Consider the following 23570-nt stretch of genomic DNA (forward strand, 5'->3'; position numbering starts at 1 on the left):
TAGGGAATGGGTTACAGGGAAAGTATGTGTAAGGGTTAAAGGTAGGGTTACAGGGAGGATTAGTGAAATGGTAACAGGGAAGATATGTATAAGGGTTACATGGAGACTCCTGACTTTCATAGATGAGACACTTTTTTGACATTTTGTTATATAATTATATCAATGTAAACAATTTTGCTTGTTAAGCAATATATTTATCTATACAAATATATGTACAGTATAATATATACAAGAGTAACAGTTGTGGAAGACAGAGGGACATATTGATTTGAGTAGTCAAAGAGACAATTTGCAGTAACTTATAACAACCAATGAGCTTTTAGTAGTTGGCTGTAGTCAGACATACCAAATTTAAAGTGATTTGGTATGTAGCTGTGGGTTACCGTCTTATTGTTATGCTGCCCATGCTCCTCACCAAATAAATTAAAACCTGTAATTGTTCTCCCTCAAAGATACTAAGAAATATAAACCATTTACGGTTGGATTCTCGGCATCTCTTAATTCCAGGCCCCTGTGAAACTTGGCAGCCAAGCGATCTATGGGACCACTGTAGACATGATATAATTTTCCAGCACAGTTGTACATGCATCCAACAACATAGACCCTGCTGGGTAATCCAGTTAAGGCTGCATTCTTTACAATAATCCATCCCTTCCTATTCACTTACATGCTTAGAGTGTTCCAACATTTCTGTAAAAAAAATCTGTTTCACTGTATTGTTTTTTGGAGAATCAAAATATATCATCTGTGTAAGGGCAAACATATGCATAGAGTGCATGGATATCTCTCTGCCAGCAATGGAGATGAGACATCTATAAAGCCTTGATGTTATGGTACACTTTCCAGGTTGAAAAAGTAAGGATCTGTCCTGCATTAAACAGTTACCTTCCAACACAATAACAAACACTTGTGATGGTGGGATGCGCTAGTTTGTGCCCTATATAGAAGGTCTATCTGGTCCATTCCTTATTTGACTATCTCACTGGGCTTCTGGGTCAAGATGGTCCTTGGCCATGTAGCGTACAGTTATGCTGAGAGGAGGGTATCTCATTAACTAAGATGGCTCATGAAATATATGCCTATAACTGACTGCACTGCCATGGCTTTGGGACCTTCTTCAATGTCACATCTGGGTCAACTGAGGAGTGTGGATGCACATGTACGGTGAAATGCTTATTCCCACAGAAAAGGAAACTACCTTCACCTGTTTGGAAATTATTTTCATCACTGAGGGCTAATATGTGTCCCAAAGTAACCCTTTCCCTCCCTCTTGCTATCTCACCAAACAACGCTTGTGCTAAGAGCTGTTTATTTCATCTTATCTACTATCAAGATCTCTGAAATTTCCCAGATAGCATCTGTGTAAAAATCAACAAGAAATGAATGGAATCCCCTTCCCTCACTAACATGGACCTAGAAAAGGTTGCTAGGAAGCTGTCAGCTACATAGAATCACTGGTTGCTAGGACATTGTTGACTACATCGAGTCACAGGTTGCTAGGATGTTGTTGGCCAAAGAGCATCAGAGGTTGCTAGGATGTTGTTGGATACACAGTGTTACAGGTTGCTAGGATATTGTTGTCTACACAGTATCACTGGTTGCTAGCATGCTGTTGGCTAAACAGCATTACAGGTTGCTAGTACTTTGTTGGCTACACAGTGTCACTGGCTGCTAGAATATTGTTGGCTACTGAGCATCACTGCTTGCTAGGATGCTATCATCTACACAGCATCACAAGGTTGCTAGGATTTTGTTCGATACACTGAGTCACTGGCTGCTAGGACATTGTTGGCTACACGGAAACACTGGTTGCTAGGATATTGTTGGATACTGAGCGTCACTGGTTGCTAAGACTCTGTTATCTACACAGCGTCAGAAGGTTGCTAGGACATTGTTGGCTACACAGCACCACTGGTTGCTAAGATATTGTTGACTACTGAGCATCACTTGTTGCTAGGACGCTGTTGTCTACACATCATCACAAGGTTGCCAGGATGTTCTTGTCTATACTTTGTCACTGGCTGATAGGACATTGTTGACTACACAGCATCACTGGTTGCTAGGATATTGTTGGCTACACAGTGTCAGTGGTAGCTAGAGCATTGTCGACAACACAACTGACAGCAGGAGGCATCAATGCTGTACATCCGAAGTGCTGAGAATGCTCTGAGGATGTATAGACATTCTGGTCTCACTGCTGCCCCCCATGCCTCCATGTTGTAAACAGATGTACCCAGGGGCAGACTGACAACTCATGGAGCCCCCGGGCAATAGCGGATCATGGGGCCCCTGTGTCCTTGGCCAAACTCAAAAAAGCCTATGAAAAAGGTACCAATAAAACAGGTGGATGGCAGCACACTGTTGAAAGGACATCTAAAAATCTAAATTGAAGCAATATCTACAAAAAAAACATCACAGCATCAGATCTAGAGGAAATATTTTGGTCAACATATCTCCTCTAGACCTGGTGCTGTGATTTTTTTATTTGTAGATGTTTCTTCAATGAAGATTTTTGGAGTGTCCTTGCAACAGTATGCTGCCATCCAGCTATTTTATTGAAGTTTCTTTGGTTGCAAATTGGGCAAGCACCTCAATTTAAGGATTCTGAGGACGGGTAGTATGTGGATCGACCTAAAGCAGTGGTTAACTTTTGTTGGACATTCTTCTGTATAGGGTCCTTCTCCTTGATGCACCCTGAAAGGGCCTGTAGGGGGAACGATCAGTTGCTTGAGCTTCATGCTGTTTCCATTCAACGTTCCAGTTTCCAGCTTGCCTCCTTTTCCAGTAGCGTCATCTATAACTTGATTGTTGATGCCCCTGCATTGCTTCATCAGTTTCGTTGGTGGCAAAGTGTATGCACGCTCACTCACTCTGGGTCCATACATCTAGAACCTAATCCTGATTGTACATCTATGAACCTGCTGTATGTGGATCAGGGGCGGACTGACAACTCATGGGGCAATAGGGGATCATGGGGCCCCTGTGTCCTTGCCCAAACTCAAAAAAGCCTATGAAAAAGGTACCAGGGGCATCTCCTGGGGCCCCCTACTGACCCCGGGCCCTTGGGCAGTGCCCGAGTTTCCAAATGGTCAGTCCGCCCCTGGATGTACCAGTTTCCAGCAGATACATGAATATATCAGAAGCATCAACATTTGTTACAGAGAGGCACAACACATTTCTAAGGTTTTGTCTGGAATTTGAACGTTAAAGGCAATTTCTGAATTATTGCAATGCTTCTTAGTGCTCCACCATTACTAGCCTCATAAGTGATGAAGGTGTGTTGGCAGTGAGTGGCGCTCTGTTTTCCTGCCTACAACAGTGCCAGGCAAATAGGAAAGCAGACACAAAGCAAATACAGACTTTCAGCCTAGTGTGTTCATTAGATTTGGAAATTTTACACTAATTGTAAAACACGGTTGACCAAATGATACCAGTCTGGTCCATTTACAATGAATGAAATAATATTGTACCAACTCCGGTCAATAACATCTTACAACACTCCACGTGGAATGTTTTCCAAACAAAGCATGTACGAGATGATTATTGAACTCCAACACAGGGATAATTGCTGAAAATTCTTTTATGAATTGGTGTATGACTAACACTTTAAAACCTCCAGTCTTGCAAAGTTGGTGGTAATATCATAATAGCATTCCCTCGCAGGAACTATCTATGGCTAGTGAACCTGCCATAAAAGAAATGTGAGGGCTGCCATTGCTTATCTCTTTCTGAAAATGATAGTTTTCTGGCTGTTCTGCTTATCCTCTGGATTCAGTACTTTCTAAATCACTGACCTGGAACAAGTACGCAGATCAGAAAGTTAGAGAAAAGTATGAAATCCTAGTCTGCATTATCATTCTAAGTTATTGGCTTAAAGACATTCTGACACTAAAATGCAATTGTGAAGAAAAGGGCTTCCTGCAAAGAAAATAGTAAATACTTACCTCTCCCATTGCCCATGGCAAAGCAATGGAGAGAAATCGTGCTTCAAAACTCTTTAGTAACTAGTACTTCAGGGAGTTTTGATCTCCTGATCCCCCATTGTGCACAGTGGTGTCTCCCGCCAACTCCTATGTCACTTAAAGCAGAACTTAAGGGGTAAATACTTACCTGTCTAACGGACCTTTGCCAGTACATCTTCTTCTGAGTGCCAGTCTTAAGGCATCTTCATTGGCTGACGGGGAATTATGTCATTCCTACACATGCAAAGGATCCAGTCATCCCAGTCCCTTGCTGGAGCCGCCATCTTTTTCTGAGTGCTGGTCTTCAGACATCCTAATTGGCCAGTGAGCATGACGTAACTCCTGTGCTTGCACAAGAGCTCGTCATCCCGGGACTCAGACCAACCGCATATGTGCAACTCAATTTACAGTGCCGGAGAAGACAGTGAGCGGGAAAGTAGGAGCATTTTATTAAGACAGTGCATGTGTCATCTGCAATAAAAGCCTACCTGCTCACTGTTTCTTACAGTAGAACTTCAGTTCCAGTCTAAGGACAAAGCAGAGGGGTGGGGGTTGGTGGGAAGAACTACTAAACACAATGGGGGGAGCACACCAGAAAGTGACTGTACACAGCAATTTCACTTCAGTGCAAGTGAATTCATCACAACAGGCAGTGGGAAAAGTGTGCATTTACTATCTTCCTTGTATATTTGAGGCGCTGGATTTACCAGTAGTTCATGATTAAAGAAAGCACAGTAGCTCTTGTGGGACCTCGCTCAACAAAAACAGGGCACCCCTTATCTAGCAGACCCAAACTTTAATGCTGAAGTATGTATGTGCCATACATGTGGAATCCTCATGAAAGCTGGAAAGGACACCACTGTAGTAGGCACCACTACTACAGTGATCTCCTTTAGCTTCCAGGTCCCATGCCAAGTGACTGCACTGGAACACTTAGTGAACACAGAAGGTCACTCACTTGGCATGGGCACCATTCAAAGTACAATTTGCAGTTTCACAATGAATGTAAAGCATTCTCTGATTGGACAAGGTAGAAACTGTGACATCACTGCCCCACCTCACAAGAGCTTCCACGGGAACCCACAGGTATAGCACATACATGCTTACCTTGGTCCATGCTGGACTGGAACTATGTTAGCCTTAAAGTGGATCTTCAGCCTCAACCCACCATTTTTTTCACCCATCCTTACCTGGTTGCAGGTCCTGCACATTTAAAGTATTCACCCGCCCAGTGAATCTGGCACTATCCTGCTGGGATCCATTTCTTTTCTGCCCCATGCTTGGTCCCACACTGCCATGTTCTTCAGCCAGCGGTTCTCAGATGACGAGCTTCTAGGCCCCGCCTCCTTCTTCCTTTTACATCGAATAACTATGCCTCATGGGATATGTGACAGACAAATCCCAAGACGCACAGCGGCCAAGGGGTGGGCGTGGGGGCAAGCTGGAGGGTTTTTTTAAAAATAAAAAGTAAATAAAAAAAAGAGAGCTCAATTTGCACAATGGAGGGGAGGAGGAGTTGAGGGGACGCAACATCCATTTGAGGGTGAAGATCCATTTTATAATCAATGCTTAAAATGTCTAATGAGAGCGACCAAAAATCTAAGAATCCAAATAATTTTAATATTAGTGTTTGCTTATAACAACATAACATGGAACAGCCATCATGTTTCGGGGGCTTAGACACTCTTCCTACATCAGGTCTTATAAATGCTGTAACTAGACTCAATAGGGTGCTTTTAGTACTTGTTTGTATATAACAAAGAGCAGTATTGGCAGTATACACCTCTGGAATGCAACTTCCTAATACTGCCATTACTGCTTTTTGTTATGCAAACAAGTACTAAAAGCACCTTATTGAATCTAGTTAAATCATTTAAAGGCCCTGATGAAGGAGGAGTGTCTAAGCCCCTGGAGCATGATGGTTGCTCCATGTTGTCTTGTTATGAGCAAACACAAATATTAAAAGATTTTGGACTCCTAGATCCTTGGTCTGGCAATTTCATTAGACTTTTTCCACATAGATTTAAATTTCTGTCTGTCATTCAACTGGGGAGATTTTCCTCACTTCCTGTCCCTGTATAAGAATGGGGGGAGAGATTGTCACTAGGATAGGAAGGCACGGGCAAGAAAAAGAAGCGCAAGGAGTTCTAACCAGTGGTGTCCCGAAGCAGGTGCTGGGGGTGCAGTCCGCACCAGGTGACACCGACCGCACGGGGTGACACCATACCCGCACCACAAAAAGGTAAGTTGTAAAGCAAGCCGACGATCCCCGCAGGATGGATCCGATGCTTTACAATTTACCTTTGCTTGGAGCGGGTCCTGTGTCACCCCGTATAGGTTGCAAGCCGATGATCCCACGGGGATCGGCGGCATGCAACCTACACGGGGTGACACTGGACCCGCTCCAAGAAAAGGTAAGTTGTAAAGAAAGCTGACGATCCCCACAGGATAGATCGGATCTGCGGATTGAGCATAATGGATCAGAGTCCAATCCATTATGCTCAATCCACAGATCCGATCTATTCTGCGGGTATCGCCGCCGGAAGTGTCACCAAGTGTTACCGCACCAGGTGACACCAACCCTAGGGACGCCTCTGCTTCTTACCCTTCCCCACTTTACTAAAAAAAGTTTTGTCTTGCTTGTTGTAAAGATTTTCCTCTTGTCTTGACAAGAAGTCAGGGAAAATCTCCCCAACAGAGACACAAATGGCAGTAAAATCCTAACAGAAGCCTTAATCCTTCTCTTCTTTATTCAAAGATAGTATTTGTAAGTTTTGGATGAAGTTAGGCTTTAATATATGTAGACCAAAGGATCAGAGTGACAGCTAGGTAAACAGATATTTAGAAGGAGAGGGCATCAATGGTGGTCTCCATGTGTCTCTCATGACAGGGTTACTTTAAAGCTAAAAGGCAAAACTTTTCTTTTTTTATTTTTGGTTGTAACCTCTGTCAGTTTTTATTTGCCGTCGGTGTGAAATTTCCCTTTACTTCTTGTCCCATAACCCAGGAAGTGAGAGGAAATCCTTCCAAAGTGAGGGAATCTCTGTTTGTTATCACAGTCACCAGAACTAGTGTCCCCATTGGAATATCCCCCTCTACTCCTGTTCTGACGACAAATTTGGGATTTTCTTCCACTTTCACTCTCGGTGATAATGGTCACCAGGACAAATGGAGAGGGTGAATCTCCCTAATGGGGTACAGACAATGATTAAAAAAACTGGCAGGTGTTATAACCCCTCTCTACTTTATCCAAAATTAAAAAAACGGTTTTGCCTTTAGTCATACATGAAATTTATAATATCACAAGGGGTAGTCAGAAACACTAATTTACCCTAATGTATCACACTTCCTGTCAGCCATTTTGAAAACAAAGGAAACCAGCAGGCTAACTCATAGCGTGATTAGTTTACCATCTGTATTTGTTTATTTTTTTTCTCTTCAGGAAACTAGTATGACTAGCCAGTGTGTTTTCTAATCAAAGTCACCCGCCCCGGAGTTAATTGCATTATATTAGCTCATTTACCGGAGACTTTGATGAACAGCCCCTATATTATTTTCACCCTCTGATAAACAACAACCTTGCCCTGATATTTACTACATGGCTGACTTTGATATACATTGGGTACTGTCCAAAACAGAGGACGCTCTTGTTGCTTTCTTTTTGCTGCTTTAAATGTGCTTGAAAGGTGATTCTGTCACATTCGGTGAAAGTACGGACTTTTGTGCTTTTAAAAATAACATGTGCTATTTGAGGTAAATTCACAACATTCCAGCACCACAGAGAGGCCTTTAAATATCCTGGCGTTCAGCCTCAGAGCATAATGAAGTCTGCACCGGCACTTCGGTAGAGAGGCTGCGCTTCCATACTACCGCGGCCTCTCTACCGAAATGTTCAATGCCTTTGTGAAACATTGGTAAAGAAAACCTGTCATGAGAAAAACATGCCATTTCTTTTGAATATACTGGTTGCCCAGCCCTCTAGCTTAAGCAGCTTGAGTCAGTGACCTGGAACATGCATGCAGATGAAGACTTATGACTTTTCCCTGACTTTCAGTGACTATCTTTGACGTCGACGAATAGAAAAACATAATAGAAGCTCAGCATAGTAATTAGACATGAACGTATCAACTCCCTAAGTGATGGGTTGTTAAAGGATAACTAAACCCAAGAACAAAATTGCTATATATTCCAGTGTACAGTCCTTAGGTGTGGTGGCTGCATTTGTTTTCTTTTTTTAAGCTAATACATTTTCGTAAAATTTAGAAAATACTTGTTAATCTTGCCAGAAATGCCATGTCCTTGTCACTTCCTGTGAGCTGCACAGAAGAAAATCTTTCTTCCTAGCTATCTTCTGTGAACTACCAATTGTCCTGTTCCTCATGTAATTGGGATGAAGAGATATGGACATGTTTGTAGTCCATAGCAGAAGAGCAGACTTGGATGCCAACCGTGGCTCCCTCCATGGATACAGTGGAGGAGTGACATTGCCATCCAGGGAGGCAATATATTACATTTGTGACTTCTTGGTTTAAATACACTTTAACCCAGGTCATTTTGCTATTGGTCACAAGCAGGGGCGGACTGACCATTTGGAAACTAGGGCACTGCCCGAGGGCCCGGGGTCAGTACGGGGCCCCATGAAATGCCCCTGGTACCTTTTTCATAGGCTTTTTTGAGTTTGGGCAAGGACACAGGGGACCCATGATCCCCTATTGCCCGGGGGCCCCATGAGTTGTCGGTGTGCCCCTGGTCACAAGGGAACTGGATTTCAACAATTCAGATGGGCATCATATGATATCCTTCCAGATCGGGGGGGCATGCTGTGGCGAGATCTGTCACCAGTCTGTGTACCGGCCCATTGTCAGTACCATGTGACTGCTGTGACCAATCACAGCAGGTCACATGACATTTGTAAACAATGGATGGCTAGATAAGGAGTTAAAAGGAGGGAGATGGAAGAAGGGGAGGATCAGAGTTGTCAGGATCAAACAGCTTTTTTTACACAATGCAGAGGATTAACCCCTTTCCACAGTGAGTATAACAAGCATGCTTTACTGCATATACAGCCTGATTTTACTGTTGTGGGTTTAGTAACACTTTCAGCAGAGTGAATTTTCCTTAAACATCCTTCTGTATAGGGAAGAAACTTCAATAAAACAGGTGGATGGCCGCACACTGTTGAAAGGACATCTAAAAATCTAAATTGAAGCAATATCTACAAAAAAAACATCACAGCATCAGATCTGGAGGAAATATTTTGGTCAACATATCTCCTCTAGACCTGGTGCTGTGATTTTTTTATTTGTAGATGTTTCTTCAATGAAGATTTTTGGAGTGTCCTTACAACAGTATGCTGCCATCCAGCTATTTTATTGAAGTTTCTTTGGTTGCAAATTGGGCAAGCACCTCAATTTAAGGATTCTGAGGACGGGTAGTATGTGGATCGACCTAAAGCAGTGGTTAACGTTTGTTGGACATTCTTCTGTATAGGGTCCTTCTCCTTGATGCACCCTGAAAGGGCCTGTAGGGGGAACAATCAGTTGCTTGAGCTTCATGCTGTTTCCATTCAACGTTCCAGTTTCCAGCTTGCCTCCTTTTCCAGCAGTGTCATCTATAACTTCATTTTTGATGCCCCTGCTTGATCAGTTTCGTTGGTGGCAAAGTGTATGCACGCTCACTCACTCTGGGTCCATACATCTAGAACCTAATCCTGATTGTACATCTATGAACCTGCTGTATGTGGATCAGGGGCGGACTGACAACTCATGGGGCCACTGGGCAATAGGGGATCATGGGGCCCCTGTGTCCTTGCCCAAACTCAAAAAAGCCTATGAAAAAGGTACCAGGGGCATCTCATGGGGCCCCCTACTAACCCCAGGCCCGCGGGCAGTGCCCGAGTTTCCAAATGGTCAGTCCGCCCCTGATGTGGATATTTCCAGTTCTGTCTCTGCAACCCTGATTCTGGCTGTGTTCTGATTCTCTATGAATATTTTTAAACATGCATGTGTTGCGTGTACTAATGTAAATATAAATCTTGTGTGGATCTATCAGTTTTCTTGTAAGATGGTACACCTGAAACCACTATACATTTGTACCGCAGAGCAACCATTACATAAATATGCATACAAATTTTAGACAGATGTGAATGTTTATGTAGTGGGTCTTTGCGTAAAGATATTCATCTAGCACCCTGTATTTATTTAGATGGCATAGCATGCATCCTTTGGGTATTCCACCTTTGACAATATAATTAGGAACTGGGTTTGGGTATTTACATCAATGCTACATATACCCATACTCCTTACCATCTTAAAGATAATATAGGGCACTGAATGGCTAACTTACTTCAATGGACCTTTTTTGAATCAGTTATCTCTTCTCCCTAGCTTTGAAGAGAAAATCCCAGCTCTAAATTCATCAAATGTCCGATAAAGCCAATCATGAAAGATTTGCTTATTGCTAGCCAGTAGATAGTTCAATATTCCAAAAGTGTACTAACAGTGGACTTTTACAGAGAATAGTCTAAATGTGGAATTTTTCTTCAGGAATTGCTATTAGCTGAAACTTTATACTAAGGCAATCAGATTTCGCTCTTGCCGTAAACTTTCTAACTTCTCCTAGCAGTCTGAGGCAAAGTTGATCCTACTGTGCAGACTGTAACATTTTAAGTTGGGCTGCGTTTGTGCTGCTTTAGACGGCACAGGAAAAGCAACATTTGCTGTTGCATGATGTAAGAGGGTGTTGTTCCAAGAGGCGGCTGAAGCCAAGGCATGATGTGAGATGAGCCTAATCAGACCAAGCTCCGCTGGCTGATAAAATACAAAGGGAAGAAAGGCCAGCAGCAAGCTTATCATGCTGTTCCCAGGACCCAAATCTATTCCCTGAAAAAAAAAAATGAGCTACCACCTAAGCTCATAATCTGGGTTGTCCTGGGGTTCTAAAGGAGAAAAGTTGACTAAAAGCATCTGTGCCATTAAATCAGATCCTACCTAACCCCAGTCCACAGGGGCTACACCCAACACACCCAGTTTTAACTAACATAAAGGGGCATCTAAGTAAAGTACTATACCCATCATTGTGGAGTTAACTTTATACAGTACTTGAAGCTGAACTCTGGGAAAGACAAAACTCCGGGAAAGACAAAAAAGCTGCTGAGAAGTGTGGAATCAGGCAACTAAAAAAAACTAAACCTAGGCCTAGACCTAAACTAGACCTAAACTAAACCTAAACAAGTATTTAGCCATTGTAGTGCAGGGGCAGCCTCCTTACAAGGGAAGATTGTTTTCTTTCCTCTGAGATAGGCTCTAAAGGGGACCTAGCAAAGAAACATTTACATGTATTTATTTGTCACTTCTCACAGAGCTCACAGTACCCATTGAGCATGTCCTTATCTCCTTTTTTCTCTAAGAGCGTAGTGCTAACTTTGTGTGGACATCATCCAGGGACAGCATTAACTTCCTGCACTGAGATGCTAGTTCAAAGGTGACACAATCATGTGAGTCTTTATGTCTCTGCAATTCTTGGCTGTGTTCACAAATGTCTAACACATATCAGCCTCTTCTATAGCTATTTACTGCACCTTCTGACTTGCTATCATTGTAGTAAAAAAACTGAGAGAGGAGAATGAACAAATACTTCCTTCTAAACAAAGAAAAAAAGAGTGCACTCTCATTGTGCATTACCGTGGTACACCGCTTATTTATTGTGTAATCAAATAGATATATACTCACAAACCAAAGGATTATAAAAGCAGTATGAATAGTCCGCAATGACAGTCAGTGCAATGCTGTTCCCCAATTGAAGTGTACACACTTCAGCTCTGAGGAAGGGGGTACGTCTCCTGAAACGCGTCAGTTTATCCCCAATTGGGGCACAGCATTGACTGTCATTGCAGACTGCTTTTATTATCCTTTGGTTTGTGAGTATATATCTATTTGATTACATATTAAATACATGGTGTACCACGGTAATGCACGATGAAAGTGCACCCTTTATTTCTTTGTTCATTAGTACCCAGATTTCCCAATCTTTTAAGGGCTGCACCTCTTTGTTTGCCATTGTGAATTCCTTTTAGTCTGCATGAAGATCTGAGCGCTGGTTTTGTTTGTTTGTCTTTAAATACTTCCTCCTGCCTACAGCAGAATGATGACATCATCTCAGCCTAAGCAAAGACACTGGACTGGAGCTCAAGCATATCTTTTTAATAATAAATGTCTTATTTGTCACTAATTTAAGAAGCTTTCTTCTTACTGGGGTTCCCTAAGACCTAGAAATTATTTGAATGATTTCTCTTTGGTAAAAAGTTTGAGAAAAGCTGTTTTAGGCCTTCATACATAGGTTGAGTACCTCACACATTACATATTGTACGTTCATATCAGTCCCTGCCCCCAATCTACAATCTAAGGTCCCTGCCTCACAATTTGAATAGGAGCCATTTAATCTATTAGAACATTGATTCTCAACCAGGATTCCATGGAACACTGGGGTTACTTCAGCTTTTGCTATAAGACCTCCTATTTAATGGTGCCTACATAGTTCCAGGGCCAATGGTAGAGACAGCAGCATGACACCAATGATATTTTTAGCTGCCTGTATGGGTGGTATTCTGACTGACACTGAAGTTGTTCAAACCTCCTACTGACCACCAAGGTAAGAAGCATCTTTCCTATTGTTCCTATTGAGTTGGTTTTAGTAAGAGGTCCCTGAGACCTGAAAGTTATTTTAGGGGGTTCCCCTGGGATACAAAGGTTGAGAAAGGTTGTATTAGAATGTCCTTGGAGTATGGAAGGAAACTGAAGTAAACCCAAGCAAGCACAGGGAGAAAATACTATTCCATGCAGGTAGCCCTGGTTGGGATGTGAACTGAGAACTTGGGGGCTGCAAGTGTTAGCCACTAAGACATTGTGTTGCCATGTTATTTTGTGTTGATTATATAGTCTAGAAGTGATTTTTATTTAAAGATAAGAAATTGCATTTAAAATACTTCTACCATATGTCTTTATACTATCTTCTCACACTCCACTGCCTAACAGAAATCAAACTGGAGATGAACCAGGGGCTTATGCAGACTCTTGGTATGAATGGAATATAGAAATGTCCTGGAAGTATAAGAGATAGCATCATTCATTGCAGAAACCTTTGTCAGAGCTAGGTCCTGGGGGAATCTATTGGTCACTTTGGAGTTTATTGACCAAAACAGTTATTCTTCCAAGTCAGTGGCACCAAGGGAAAACTGGCTCATGATTTTGGCTACCTGCTAACATATGATCCCTATAACGCATTTTTCCAAATATGGCATTAACAGACTTTGTGTCTCTTTTGTTGCAGATGCATTGTGAACGATTTATTTGCATCTTAAGAATAATTGGAACAACCCTTTTTGGAGTGTCTCTCCTACTAGGAATTACGGCTGCTTATATAGTAGGGTATCAGTTTATCCAAACGGACAATTACTACTTCTCTTTTGGACTGTACGGTGCAATCTTAGCCCTCCACCTCCTCATCCAAAGCCTCTTTGCTTACTTAGAGCACAGGAAAATGAAACGTTCCCTGGAGACCCCTATAAAACTCAACAAGTCCGTCGCCCTTTGTATTGCTGCATATCAAGAGGATCCTGACTACTTACGAAAATGTTTACTCTCCGTCAAACGGTTGACCTACCCTGGGATAAAAGTCATCATGGTCATTGATGGCAACTCCGAAGACGACATCTACATGATGGACACGTTTAGCGAAATCATGGGCAGTGACCTAAGTGCCACTTACATCTGGAAAAATAACTTCCACGAAAAGGGCCCTGGGGAGACGGAGCAATCGCACAAAGAGAGCATGCAACATGTGACTCAGTTGGTGCTCAGCAACCGATACATTTGCATCATGCAGAAGTGGGGTGGGAAGAGAGAAGTGATGTACACGGCATTCAAAGCACTGGGAAGAAGTGTGGATTATGTACAGGTAGGTCATAAGTCGCTGCATGTTCAGACAGAAGGGCCTTTGTATAGGGCCAACAGAAAGTTACAGGATACAGCAGTCTCTTTTGAACATAGTGGCCCATTCACAATGTTTAAAACACACTCTGCTCCATGAAAGTGTTTTTTTTTAATACCTTGTACAAACTGTAAACTGTATTGAAGTGCATAACGTCACTCTTGAGAAGTGAAGGGTCCCAAATCTAACCTTAGCCCCTCCATCCCCCAACACTCGCATATGTTCCTAGAAAGGCGTGACCCTTCAAGAGGACGGGAAAATGAAACTCATTCATCGTTTGCCAAAACAACACACACATACACTGTCAGCTGTAACCTGTTCAGGTTAAAATAATACATGCAGTGGGCGGTACAGGGCATTAACATTCTGAAAGTAAGAAGTCTGTAGCTTGTTTGGCTGGCACTTAGCAATGTACAATTTTTAACCGGAACTTTAGTCTTATGTTCAGTCTTGCACAGTTGTCCCAGCTCCTCTCCTGGACTTAAATCACTTACTCTGATGTCACTGCACACTGTGAGCTTCTCACAATGTGAATTAGAGCCTGTCTTATTTCCTGGTACCATCTAACTTTCCTCCCCAGCCTTACTTGTGGGGAGGTGCAGCGAAGTGCGGTGGCAGTAAAGCCACAGAGTTGGTTGCAATAAAACTTGGAACTTGTATTAAGGGGAATGCCAAAATACAAACACCCCAGTGGGAGAATGCCCCTTGGGGAAAACACTCAAAGTTCATATCAAATGCAGAGATGCAATGGGAAGAAATGCACCGACAGGATCTGTTGAAGTGCAGCCTGGCCGGTCCAGTCCCAAAGGCAAGGTTTCCTTGCAGGATAGCAAATCCCTAGCCTGTCCCTACTTATCAGGAAGCTTTGCCTGCCTTTAGTCACTTTCCCTGTCAGACGGGGGTCTCTCTTCCTATTCTAGCCACTTGGCAAATGCACGCCAAAACCCAGGGGCATGGACTTATAAAGACCCTGGTGACCCAATATGGCTGTCAGAGGTCACATGGATGCAGCATAGCCAATCAGAACCCTGCTCTATGACCCAGGAAACTATAAAGAAACCAAGCTTCCCTTGACTTCCTCTCCAGGCTGTGGTGCCACTCGTTTGAACGCCATCTACAGTAGATGAAACAGACTGCACCTGCCCACTTTCCTGGGATTTTTGTTATTTCAATCATGGAGGCTTGGCATCATATGTGACCATTGCTTAGGAATTCCTACCCCTCCAGATTGCTATTCACTCATCGAGACATTTGGATATTTGTACATCTCTCCTCCTGAGAGTCAGCCCACTACTTGCAGAATGGGGGGCAGGGTGCTGTGTACAGCACTCTGCTGACCCCTCCAACCAGACGTGATCTTCCTGCATTCCAGAGGAAAACACAGAAACCCAGTGATGACATTACTGGGTCTAAAATATGGCATGTAATGAAAAATACAAAATCATTAGCATGTTGATGAGGGTGGGAAGAAGGAACCAGTGAGGGCACAATATAATCAAACTCTAACTTCAAAGCACAACTCTGATTGTTCTTCAGGTTACAAAAACCTTCTGTTTTAACCCCCAAAAACCTTCACCAAAGTCCCACAACCATATGCTTAGCCCCATTTGGGGGAATAGGGAACATTCATTAGGAGGTACTAGCCACTAAGTACGACAGCAGTTGCACCATGTGAACACCCCTGTCTGCTGTCTTTGCAGTTTAGATGGAGTGGTTGGGCCACGTTTTTAACACTCCCCAACCGCAAGTGTAAAGTAGGCCTTAATCCTATGATTATCATTCACACCTATTACATTATAATGAATTCCCACTAACAATGACCCATGTTTAGTCAATGTAAAGTAAGTGTTGTTCGAATTAACAAAAAAGTCATGGTGTAAGACATTATACTGCGAACTCCAAACTAAAATAAATAAATGAACACAATTATGTATCTATGCAAAAAATACATATATATATATAGTATATATATATATATATATATATATATATATATTATCCACTGAATTATCGACTGTGCCTGACTGGCAGAGGGAGGGACATCACTGGAAGCCAATTAGACTCTACCACTGCACACATATTTTAACAGTAAAAAGAGAACCGAATGAGCAGAAAACCAACCTCATTATAGTGCTGCTTCTCTTTCAATGTCCACTCAACAGGCTAGGGGTGTGTTTTTGATCAAGGTGATCTATTGCAAGTTGAGGACTTGGTTGCTATGTCTAGCAGAAGTGACTGGACAACTAACTGCCTAGATACGTAAAATTATTTTGGCAGGTAGCATAGTTCCCATATCCACATTTCAGTGATGTCGTAGATGCTTTCCTGAAGTTCAGCTTTAGTAAAAGTCAGGTTCTAATTTGCATACAGAGAATATAAGCTACCGACTTGGGTTTATTGTTTTTCACCTAGGCATTGTTCTGGTGCACCAAACTATCCATCCCGCATACAAAACTCTTTTCCACTGTCCCATTTCATTATAATGGGCTGACTGATGCTTTTCTTGACACAATTCCTTGACTACTGCTGTCATTTTTCCATTCTCACACCTTACTGACAGCTGCAACAATTCTACCCAGATACTGCTATCAGGAAAAGCGACAAGGGGGCTGCCAGCCACTGAAGTGAGGGATGATTTAATTTAACAGATGGCTCTGGGTTAACATAACATAATGTTTTAACAGCAAAGTGGAAAACCAAAAAAATCGAATTAATGCCTCTACCCACTGTGATAGGTCTAAGGGGGGGGGGGGGGGCAGAAGGAGATATTTCCTCAGGCTTCTCCCACCTCAGTGATCAGACTGATGCAGGCTTGGGCATGACTTTACTACAATATAAAGAGGAATTAAACCTTGAAATAAAAAATTAAAAATGGCCCCTGGGGGCTTTATGTCATAATGTACAGAGTATATTAGCACATAATGGCAGACTTATATGCCATGCAATCCTCTCCAGTGCAATGGTGTCACAGGTGCTTTCATATTCTCCAGAGCCTTTGTTCTGAGTTCAGACTCTTCAGATGCTTGATTGGCAGGGGCACAATGATGTCATTCTAGTGCATGTGCACAGGACTCATGTCATCATGGCGCAGAGCTGCACATAGACAGCTCAGTGTACATTTAAAGTATTCTTACCTGCTTCATCGCACAATTGTGGCATCTGCCAAGATGAACGAACTGCCATGCATGCAAATATCAGAACTCTGAAGGAGACTGGGTGAACATGTCAGCGTCCGGCAAGGGACCACATCGCTGGAGTGGAGGTGGATATATTTCTGCTTTAACATACCTTGTCAGGTCCCATCCAGCAATGCTGCCTCACACAGCATTTTTGCTGTTTAAAGGAGAAGTATATCCAAAATGTTTTCAGTCATGCTTCTATAGATCATGTTTAGTTTGCTTAGTTCTGCACTCCTGTGATCCATTTTCAGCTTACAGCGGGCTAAAACCCACTGTCAGCTGATGGCTGATGTCACAGAGCCCAGGCTCTGGAAAGATCCCAACTTTAATGTCAGGACCCACCCAGTAGCCTGAATATCAACTGGTTCAGCCTCTCAGCGCACCGCTGAGAGGCTTAACCCGCCGATCCTGCCCCCTCCACAGTTCAATGCTCCAGTGAGCGCTGGGGGGTGCAGAGCAGAGAGCTGGTGACTGATAGTCACTGGCTCACTGAAGACTGAAAGCCAAGCAAAAAGTGATCAGAGATGTTTGATCACTCAGTTCTCAGTGCTAGGGGTGACCTTCATTATTGCTTAGTCCTATTGTCATATAGGGATTTAAGGAACCATTGCATACAGCAGGGGAAACAGGCAAACGCTGGAATGGTACACTGAGGTGCACATGTGCATTTCAGCATACATTCACAAGAAAAAATTGCTGGCAGACAGGTAAGACTATTTTTGGAGAAGAGGCTTACAGCATTTCTTCTGCACTATAAACCTGCCTGCCAGCAATGTTTTGTAAGCCTGAGTTTGGTTTCACTTTAGGTTACTATGCTTCTGCTAATATCCCATTTTAATTTTTACAAAAAAAGTATTTCCAATTTTTTCCACAAAGCTGCCTATTCTTTTCATAAGAGCCTGAAGATAAAACACATGTCAGATTTAAGCTGTGTGTTCCTGAAGTCCATATGGTCCACACACGTTCCTCTGGTTCTCATGCTGCACAACACCTGAAGGTTGGCAGTGGTCTTTAATGTTAGCTGAGGTCAAGCCAGCCTAATCCTGTGAGGTTTAGGAGTTTGCAGTGTCTCCAGGCATGAGTTAGGAACGCACTAGATTTGTAAGTGAAAACGTAGCTCGTTGGCAAGGTGAAACAAAGCAATATTTTCTCCAGAGAAAGCCATTTAATTTTTCTACGATTCCTCTAATGGGTATCACCTTTCAGAACCATTTGACTGTCTCTTAGCTATGAGTCAGACAGGTCTCACATCCCTCAGGACTCTCTGTAGGGAGGGTCTCTTCACCCCGATACATCTGGTGAAAGTTGTTTAAGAGGTTGACGTTAAATATGTGAATTTTCTAATCCCTGAACAGTCTAGTGGCATTTTTCCAGGAAACTCAGTTCTCATTTTGAGGGAGGTTTTTTTTTTCTGTTCTGTTATCCTTTGTGTTCTATTACTTTTTCTCAGGAACAGCTGATCAACTTTTTTGGCTAATATTGAAGGATCATCTAAGCCAATGCTATAATGTGATCTAAGGAAAGGAGCCAATAAAATGTCCATGCTCTTCAAAAGTTTGTAAAGATCTATAGGCCTATACAGTTGTAGTGTTTATACCCTAAGCAGCTGGTGGATTTTTCGAGCCCATTTAGCATTTCTATTGGTGGTCTGATATGCAGCAGTTCCCAAATTACCAGCAGCAACCAAATGACTGACTTCCACTCTGTTAATCTTTGCTTGCCATTTTTTTTGGCTTAACGTCTAGCAGAGAGATAGGCAAGGTTTACAGGATACCCAGGAAAAGACTAGTATTCTCTCCAACCAGTTAACTTCATCCCATCTCATGGGTCAGCAGTGTGCCTTTAAGCCAAGACAGGCAATGGACAATGGAGTAAACTTGTCTGGAGGTTCTCCCATTAATAGCCAAATTCCTGTCCTCTAGACCCTATCATAAACCTATGCCCAGTCCTGAGGATTTGGATTTGAACTGCTCTCTCCCCAGGCAGCAGGCCTGGGAGGCAAAGGGCCTCTGGGCGCTACTTGCTCTCCCAGGCAGCAGGGACTCTAAAACTACATCCTCTGCAAGCAAAGCTTTGGAGGGAAGCGCCCTATCCAAATATTTTCTTCCTCCCAAGCCCACATTACAGGCAATAAACCTCCTAGTAATTGGCCAGGGTGAAATAAATATTCATAACCCATAACATTATATCTTCCTGTTCTATTCACAGAAGAACATTCCCCAGGAGCAGGCAGAAATAAATAATGTTCAAGGCTTGGAGGAAACCCAACAAATGCAGGAACAAAAACACAAAAAACCTAAAATTGTACTTACAGGATCTATACCTCTATTTACACCTGAGACTGATATCTCCAGATGCTTATGTCAGTGTTCACCAGACATGACTATCATTTGAATTTAGGCCTATTAGAATCTACATAGAATTTAAATTTGGAGGCCTTACTACTTTATTCCAAACGTTTACATTTACTAGAGAAGATATTAAAGTAGATCTATCATTAAAATTCACATATTGCTTTAATCAACATATCAGTATAACCAAATCACATTTGTATCTGGAGAAAAAAACGTAAATTTTTCTTGCCCTAAAAGAAAAATACTCCTGAGATCCCTCCTGTGACCGTAAGCCTAGGTAGAAGATCACATGGTCTTTGGATACCAGGATTGGTTTTGTGTTTCATGGCAATAGCGGTGGCAGACATTCTATTTTGTTCCACCTGATGGACAGTGAGATAAAAGGGTCAGATAAACTGGCCTGTGGGCTTAACAAAAAAAAAACTAACCTATCCCTCCATCCACGCTATACAGTGCAGCTGGACGAATCTACCGGGGCAGCTAAAGAGTTCTGACAGCTGACTGTCAAACTACCCAAACAGCACCTGCATCTGATTGGATACAACCGTTGTTTGCCTGACTTCTTTGATTTATCAATCGGAGGATATTGGTTGGGAGGTGGCTGACAGGGCCACCCACCAAGTGAGTTTCAGCCCAAATTCACATAGTGTAAGGCCAGATCAAGTCAAACAAATATCAAAATTTTAAACTTTTAACCCTCATTGGTAGCATTGACGTTTTAAAACATTTTATAGTATAGAGTGTTTAAATCCCCAATTGAGTTTGGGGTTGGGAAGTTTTCTTTTCACTTCCTGTCCCAGAGATACAACGGGAAATGAGTGCCAATTTCTCTTAAGTGGGGAAAAATCCACTCCTAGACAGCTGTCATCAGAATCAGTGTCCCCATCTGGAAGATTTTTCGTAACTTTCTGTTTATTGTTTACTGTCCAAGTAATAGGAGATTTCTAATTCTATTACTGTTGCCAAGATGCAGAAGGGAAAGGAAATCTCTCCAAAGCAAAGGGAATTCCTCCTCTAGATTTGTTTAGAGTTGTCACCGTAACAGGCATTTCCATGGAAGATTGACCCTCACCTGCTGTTTTGGTGACAACTGTAAAATTTTTGATTTCCCATTACTTTCTTTCCCTGTAGTAATGGTCACCTGGTGAAATAGAGAGAAAGAATCTCCACAAAGGGGACACAGCAATAAAAACCTGAATGAGATTCTAACTCCTCACGCTATTTAAAATTTAAATACAAGTTTGAATACAAAGGTTTTGGTTTTAGATATACTTTTAGTTGATCATTACAGTGTCAGGAATACCCGTGGGGAACATGCTTTTTGTATAGCTATACTCTTGTATCATCAACTGATCATTCAGTGCTTTACATAATATATACACAGTCCTTGCCCCCAAAGGACCTCACAAGTTAATGTCCCTACAAAGCATACATTGGATGTAACCTAGCGGTAAACAGTATGTTGCATTGTGTGGAAACAGCCCACAAGCAACTTCTACAAACAGGACAGAATACATACTTCATTAAAAAAGTGTCAGCCAAGAATGCTAACAACTTGAAAAGGTAGTTGCACTGTGCAAGGGAATATTACCCAGAACTTAGTGAATGTTGAAAATTTTTACTTTACAAGGAACACCCATCACAAGCAATGCAAATGAAGAAACAGCATTTTTGTTTGCATATGATTGGATGATAGAAGTCAGCAGAGCTTAACCTCATTGACTAAGCTCTGGGGAAAATTCCCTTGCAAAGTGCAACTACCCTTGCAAATGAACAGTCTATTTGTCTATAGCAAATCAACTCCTATGTGTCTTTGAATTCATTGACATCTGCTCCTCTAATTTACCAAAGTCTTTTAATTTCCAGTAGTTTTTTTTTAAGTTTTGGATAGACTTAGGAAGAGTAATTACTTTAGTCATGTAAATACTGATCAAGCAGGGAATGATTAGAACTTGTGGTCAAGTTTTATTGGTGTCTGTGTCCCTGGTGGGGAGATTCACCTTCTCGATTTGCCCTGAAAACAGTCATCCCTAAGACAGAAAATGAGTGAACGTCCAAAATTTTACACTTGCCACTAGGACAGGAAATGAGGAGAAATCTTCCAATAGGGACAGTTGTTCTGGTGATGATTGTGCTGGACGGATTTCCACTCGCTTTGAAAAGGTTTCCATAAAAAATTTTTTTGTATCATTGTAACTGGAAGTGAAGCTCCCTAAGAACTGTTGTGCAAAACAAAAATAACTTATAGGTTAGACATACACTTTAACATTCTATTATGGTTGCAAAATATATATCTTGGACCCCACTGTGATGCCCAGGTCTTCATTGTAGGTTAGACCGTTGGTTCTCAACTTTATTGAGACCAGGTTCTGGTAAATTCTTCCAAAACCTTTCATGCTCCGATATTAAAAAAAAAAAAAAACAGTTTATACTCACACAATAAAAACATGAGACTACAAAATATGTATCGAAAAGCAGGAAGACTCTGGATGGGGCTAGGTGTCACTTTGGAGGAACTGGTGTTCTGGAGGAAGTTAGTGGACTTTGTAGCAGGCTTGGTGGCCCCTAAGGGATGAGGTTTCTGGATCTAGCTGGGGAAACTGTGGGGAATGTGGTCTCTATAGGTGGCTTGGAGCTTTACAGGGGCACTAAGAGGGGTTAGAGAAGCACTGCAGAAAGCTAGTGGTACTGCAAGGTGCTGGGTGGTACTGTGGATAGTTAAGGAGCCCTGTAGGCCACTATGGGAGGTTTACAGACACTATGCAAGCTGGATGCCACTTTGAGAGGTTAGGGGATCTCCAACTAGCTGGAGACCCATAAGGAGGGAGGCCACAGACTGGTGGTTTCGAACCACAGGATTAGTCAATAATCATCAGCAAATATCACATATAATGTTAGCATATTGATCTTTAGTTGCATTAGGTGAGATGTAAAGCAACCTGAAAAATATTATATTTGCGTTGATGAGACACAAGAAACAGAGCAAGGCTAAACTTTCGTACATTGGGATTGTCTTTCTCTACAAACCGATGATGTTCCCACAATACGAGGCACCTGCAGCGTGTCTGTTACAGCTATACAGCCTAGAGATGTGCCTCTGCTACAGTCATCTAATCAGAGACAGCTTTCACAATTGACACCGAAGTGGGAAATGATTACCAACGAAGCCAGAATCATTTAAAGATCATCTTGAGGAATCCCTGCCAAAAGCTGAGATTTATATTTTTGGTTCAGGGGAAAACAGAAACTTCAGTTTTGTCTGTGTGCTTAACACTTAGGACAGAATTTGTATTTTCTCACAGTCAATTCTGCCAACCAGGAATTTCAAGAGCTCCAGAGAAATAAATAAAACCGGGGGTTAGTTACTTGTGTATTCCTCCCAAAGACTAAAAATCATTTTTCTTAGTTCAGTTAGTGTTATTATTCACAATCTCTTATTTACTGAAGCTGGATTCACACCTAGGTGCTATGGTATAATGGGTGGTATAATACCTATGGCATGTTATTGTAACACATGGCTCACTGTGTGGTGCCATTATGTGATGACAAACCCGCACTACAGCACATGGTATGCGAATTGTCATATGGCTGTGAGCAGCTAGCCAGGTGCGAAAGATTTAAAGGGAACAACTGATTCAACTCCTTTAAAATAAAGTTCTTTGGCAACTTTCAGATCCCCAGCTCTGCCACAAGATGGTGCTACACTTTCAGACTGACCCTGCAGCCTCATGAGACATGTGATATGTCCCAGAAGGTTGCGGGCAGGGAGAGGATAAGATCTAACTTCTGAATCTCACCATAATGAGAAATGTGAAAGTGGGAGTGGGTACCTGTCAGAAAAAGATACCCACTCCTAGAAACAAAAACCTTCAATAATGGTGGGGGAAGGGAGGAGGAGGATGAGTGTAACTTTTACTGTGACTGTGTACAGCAAGGCACATAAGCACAAGACAGTTCAAGAATGCAGGGCTTATATACAGTAGACACAGAGCTAACTGCAGAGGTGTCCATGAACATCCCTATCCTGTCCCTACTCGACAGGAACCTGTCCTTAATACTAGGCCTAACTCTTCCTCACAAGTGGGTTT

At 42.2% G+C, this 23570-nt stretch overlaps 1 protein-coding gene across 1 annotated transcript in view; it reads left to right on the forward strand.

Annotated features, from left to right (window-relative positions):
* HAS2 (hyaluronan synthase 2) overlaps nucleotides 1-23570 on the forward strand; it is a 43982-nt gene that overhangs the window by 14239 nt on the left and 6173 nt on the right. The window contains exon 2 of the mRNA XM_089659072.1: nucleotides 13290-13916. Coding sequence (XP_089515198.1) covers nucleotides 13290-13916 — 627 coding nt within the window. The remainder of the gene's footprint in view (nucleotides 1-13289; nucleotides 13917-23570) is intronic.

Source organism: Staurois parvus, unplaced genomic scaffold, assembly GCF_062004578.1.
Source record: "Staurois parvus isolate SC_StPar_1 unplaced genomic scaffold, SC_StPar_1.0 ptg000030l, whole genome shotgun sequence".
Taxonomy (NCBI): Eukaryota; Metazoa; Chordata; class Amphibia; order Anura; family Ranidae; genus Staurois; species Staurois parvus.